The sequence below is a fragment of the Argiope bruennichi genome, chromosome 2 (genome assembly GCF_947563725.1).
Source record: "Argiope bruennichi chromosome 2, qqArgBrue1.1, whole genome shotgun sequence".
In the NCBI taxonomy this organism is placed as follows: Eukaryota; Metazoa; Arthropoda; class Arachnida; order Araneae; family Araneidae; genus Argiope; species Argiope bruennichi.
The window spans coordinates 115008916-115014071 of record NC_079152.1 but is presented as its reverse complement, the minus strand read 5'-3'; the positions used below and the strand labels follow the sequence as shown (position 1 = coordinate 115014071).

Sequence of the window (5156 nt, the reverse complement as noted above, 5' to 3'; positions counted from 1 at the left end):
ACTCGTGGAAAGATAGACCATGACAATAGTACAGGGTACTGGTAAATTTTTAGCCTCGGTGACGTCTTATAAGTGGAGTACAAACTGAAAATTTGAGAATGTTGCATTTTTATTGCTTTGTTTTCGAAATGCAATAATTGACGTCACTCTTCAACATGAATGTCGTTTGCTGGAACCTATTTAAGGGAAGCTCGACTAGTACGAGATCATTAAGTGTTAGATCGCTTAGAGAGTTTCTTTGGTTCTCCAAGAAAGCTCAAACGATCTTGCTTCTGCTTTCCAACAGCTGTTTTTTTATTTTGAGATTTAAGGTAAATTATTATAAATATTCTATTTCCTCAAAACTTTTCTGCTGATATTTTGGTTTTAAATCAACGAAAAATGTAAAAAAAAAATCTATAAATAATGAAATTAAAATATTCAGTGGTTATTTTAAATTTTACTCGCTTTGTATATCAACTCTCTGAAACTGAATTTACCAGCATTTTTTTCTTCTTTTTATTGCTTGTTACTTATTTTGAAAGTGACAGGACGGCGATGATATATTGGTACTAATTCGACCTCAGAACAGAAACATGAACTTCAGACCTGATCCATGGTAAACTTGACGCTGAGGATCAAATATTCTTCCGCTGACGTGGTACAAAAGTTTGGAGAGGGCTTGCTGCCTCAGATCATCATTCAAAATTACTTCCATTCTAAAATAAATATCGTGTTTCTTCAAAACGAGTGTTAATATATCTGAATTATCTACAAGTAATTTTAATTTGGCTTTTATGCAAATTCGATTACAAAAAATTTAATTATATAAATCTGAAATATCCACTTTAAAATACTCAAAATTCCTCCGAAATTCATTCCTATATGCTACTTGTACTTTTTAAAAACTCTTAGATAAAAGAATTAATACTTTGGAGTCCAAAGTCGAGTTACTCTTAACATTCTTAGTAGATAATAATTGTTGTAAAAGTCGTATAATAGCAAAATCAATTAAATTTTTGGAAATATAATGATTCTATAACTATATATCTTAGCTTCCTAAGCAATAAAGTATCCTTACATTAATGAATTGCATAATTATGCATCTTATTGCTTTGTGAACTGCAAAGGGTTAAATAAAACATTATTTAAAATGTATATAATGATTGCTATTCTAAAGTATTTTGCTAATCTTGTCCATGAAAAGGAATATTGATTCTTTGAACAAGAATAAGATCCTTTGGTAAAATCACTTGTAGTTTTTGTTCTAATATCAAAAATATTCACTTTCTTATCCTAAAATGGCAATTTTAACTTGAAAAGTGAAAATTTGTTTTCGGCTATAATAAGGATATTTATCATTGTAAATTTTTTTATGAAATTCAAATCTATATCCAAATCTGATCACAAATATTTACACTTGTTTGTCATCTCAAACCTTTTTCTATTAAATGATTATTGCACTCTTTTCTTCATATTATATTCATTGAATAACAATGACTGTATTTGCTCATTTGCAGGTTTATTGTTGGTTATCTACATTAGCATTCAAAAATGCCCGTGAAAAGTTCGAACATCGTTCCCAAGAATGGCAATTCTCGCTACATAGTGAGATGTATGACGCACGAAGATTTACCGCAGCTGATGGAAATACGACGAGAACTGAAGGTCCATGATGTAGAGTCATGCATTGATAGCTGGTTGACAGTGGATCCTCAGGGCATTAATGTCGTAGAATCAGAAGCAGGTATTGCCTTGTTGTTTCACACAGAATGCAATCTTTGTTGTGAGTCTGCATCAAACTGCAGTGGAAGTTGTCTAACTCGAAGCTGACGACATCAAAATAAAAATACAACTGATCTAAACATTTAATTTTAAAAATGAGCCTAAAAATGAGTATTGAAAGAAAATAAATCATATTTAACACATTAGCTGCAGTCTGAATTGTCTACAGTCTATATTTACTTTCAATTAGATGACCCATTCTCTATTACATTAAGATAGTAAAGAAGGGAATTAGAAAGATGGTCATAACAAACGAGTTAAAAAAAAAGAAATGGTAGTAAAGATTTAATATTTAAATTTGTAGTAAATAATGCATAATTATAATTTTAAATTATTTAATTTTATAAATAATTTCAATAAATAAGCTATTTTACTCAACAGTGCATAGCATTTTGAATAAAACAATTTAGCAATACCACTTCGAAATAAGTAAAGTAAATTCTAGAATTTTTAGACAGAAATTTTATGAAAAAAAAAAAAAAAAAAAAAAAAACTAGAAGTTTTATTTGAATGCATTGATTTTTTTTTTTATCAAATGCATTGTATATTAGTCAAATTCTGACTTGAATTAAAGTCATAAAAGAAATCGTTTACGACTATTGACGATACAAAGAATAAACTATTCAACTAACCAAAGTAATTTATAAATAAAAATAATTTCTTAGGATTTTTAATTTGGATTTCGAATTACCAACGATAAATTTGAATATAACTTTTTAATGATAGGAATTGTAAGCCACCAATAAAAATCAAATTAATAATATTTTATTAGCCAAAGCCACTGCACTTTAATTTTATTTTTCAGAAATAATACACAAAACCACCTTTTTAATCTAGTAAATCATTTATACAATTTAATAAGGGAATATAATTGATGTATAAATAATTTAATTATTTTTACATTTAATTTCTGTGTTACAACCTTGAAATCGGCAATTAATATAATTTGTATTTTCCAAAATTTAATAATTATCATTTTAAAGCTATTATCAAAAGTTTTAATTTTAAACATCAGAATTCAATATTTTACTATACTTTTTTTTCCTTTTCAAATAATAAATGAATAATGAAAGTAAATGATTTATTTTCGAATGATTTCATGCATTTTTGACGAATTTTTTTAGTCATAATAATAATTAAAATAATTTTAAATTTTATTTAATTTTTTTTTCTGTAGGCGAGTTAGTTGGAGCCTGCTGTTTCATAAGAAATAGCGATGATCTGTATTTTGGAGGGCTGTATTGTGTTCGGCCCAAGTATCAAGGCACAGGGTTAGGAATCCATGTAAGTATCTTTAATGAATTTTTGAATTCAGTCTGTAATTAATAATCTAATGAAACAAAATAAAATGTCTAAGCATTTCAGTGCATCTCTGAAGAATTTATAAAAAAAAAACCAAGCGGCTCTCAAAAAATTTTATCATTTTTAATTCTTGAATACTGTTGGCTTGTTTCCTCATTTTTTAATGCATATTAAAATATCTTAAACTGCTTGATTATTTTTCCCTAATTAAGTTATATCTTTTCATTTAGAATATTTTCTAAGTTCATAAAATATTTGATAACGATTAATTCCTTTAAGCTTGAATCGATGAATAATTAATGATTAATTTTTTATTTCATAAATTTTACAGAATAGATAAATTGATGCACGAGTAATGAGCCGAAAAATTAATTAAGTGATTACACAAATGTTTTATAAATCATGATTATTTTAACTGCCTAATCTCTTTGTGTGTATTATTCGATATAAAAAAACAATCAAATAGTCTTAAATGTTACTCTGAATTCATTATAACATTTTTTTTAAATATTCACTTTCCTAAATTATTATTCTTGAAGTAGTCGAACTGTTCTATAACTCATGGTTAAAGCCAAACATAAAAAAAATATGATTGACTTAAAATTGCATATAACAGTTTACTGACTAAAATAAATTAAATCTAAAATTTAACTGTGAAATGTATGTTTCAGGTATGGAATGCATGCATGGATCATGTCGGTCCGAGGAACGCTGCTCTCAATGCTGTCCCAGGAAAGACGGAATTGTACCGCGACAAATCTGGCTTTCCCATTGTTGAAACCGAATTCAAGTGCCAAAAAAACTTCACTATGGAGTCTGTAGATCCAGACAATCTTTCCAATATCATTCCTCAAGGCGTAATTATCGAATCCGTTCAAGACTACCATCTTCCAGCTATGTTTGATTACGACTTTTCCGTTGTAGGTTACGACAGGCAATTTGCATTGGCACTTAATTGTCAAGAAGAAAACAGTAGGACATTCGTAGCCATGAAAAATGGCGATTGTGTTGGATTCGGCACCATTAAGCTAACTTGCTTGGGAGCAGGCCGAGTAGGACCTCTGTATGCTGATGACCCAGCAGTTGCAGAAGCCTTGTTGAAGAGGCTCATCATGTCCATGCCACATGTTACTGGTTTCGTAATGAATACTGTAAGTAACAATGTATCAGCACGAAAACTTCTGAAGAAACTGGGTGTTCCGCTGAAGGAAGAACTCACTCGAATGTACCGAAAAGAGAAACTCTCTGCCGATACCAAGAAGATATTTGCCCTCTATGAGCTCAATTTGGCTCCATTTTAAACTAAAGATGGTGAATTTTTGTACTCATCCTTTCCAAATGAAATCAATGCTCATGACAAGATATTAACATGGAAACTAGTTTGGACTGAAATGTCAATCGAGAAGTGTGTTTTAGGGACATGCTACTAATTTGCCAAAATGAGTACTAGGATTTAACATTTAAAACTAACATTGTCACAGAAAATTTGTATTTTATGAGCACAAGTATGGTGCCTTTTTAGATGTGCCTTTTTTAATAGTTCTCTGGAATTTTTATCTTTAAAAGGAAAATTTTACTGTCTATTTTTGCACTTTACTGCACATATCCTCATTTGATGAAGAATGTGTAAATATTTTGTTAATGTTTAAATTTTTTTACTTAAATAAATATATTGCAATTTTTCAGTGGATTGACTCAATTCTTTGACTTGGATGCATGTTTTTAGTTTAGTAAGGGAGAATCTCATTTTCTCCTACTTTAATTATGAATTCTTTAATAAGTTTAAGTTTGTCTTAAGAAATCTTAATTGGGAAAGTCGGTATTAAAAGCGATTGGTGTAACAGTTAAAAAATTTAATTGATTTAATAATCTCATTGTTGACAAAGAGTTTTCAGGAAATTCAGTTAATGCATCTGTGCCGAAAACTTACTTTAGGTTCGATTCTTGCTTAGCGCAATATGATCACCTAACTTATTCACCAATAAACAATAATCACTAACTGATTATGTACCAACATATGAAACTATTTTTTGTATATGATTTGTAATTAAAATGCTCAGTGCTAGGAATCGGAAAACACACTTGTTATT

The 5156-nt window shown here is 29.1% G+C and overlaps 1 protein-coding gene across 1 annotated transcript; it reads left to right on the top strand.

The window, feature by feature from the left end:
* Positions 1-202: 202 nt before the first annotated feature.
* On the top strand, positions 203-4751 carry LOC129989826 (uncharacterized). The gene is made up of 4 exons (XM_056098103.1): positions 203-311; positions 1500-1726; positions 2942-3048; positions 3738-4751. Exons 2-4 carry the CDS (start codon positions 1534-1536, stop codon positions 4365-4367), a joined length of 930 nt encoding a protein of 309 aa, XP_055954078.1. The 5' UTR covers positions 203-311; positions 1500-1533; the 3' UTR covers positions 4368-4751.
* The last annotated feature ends 405 nt before the right edge of the window (positions 4752-5156 follow it).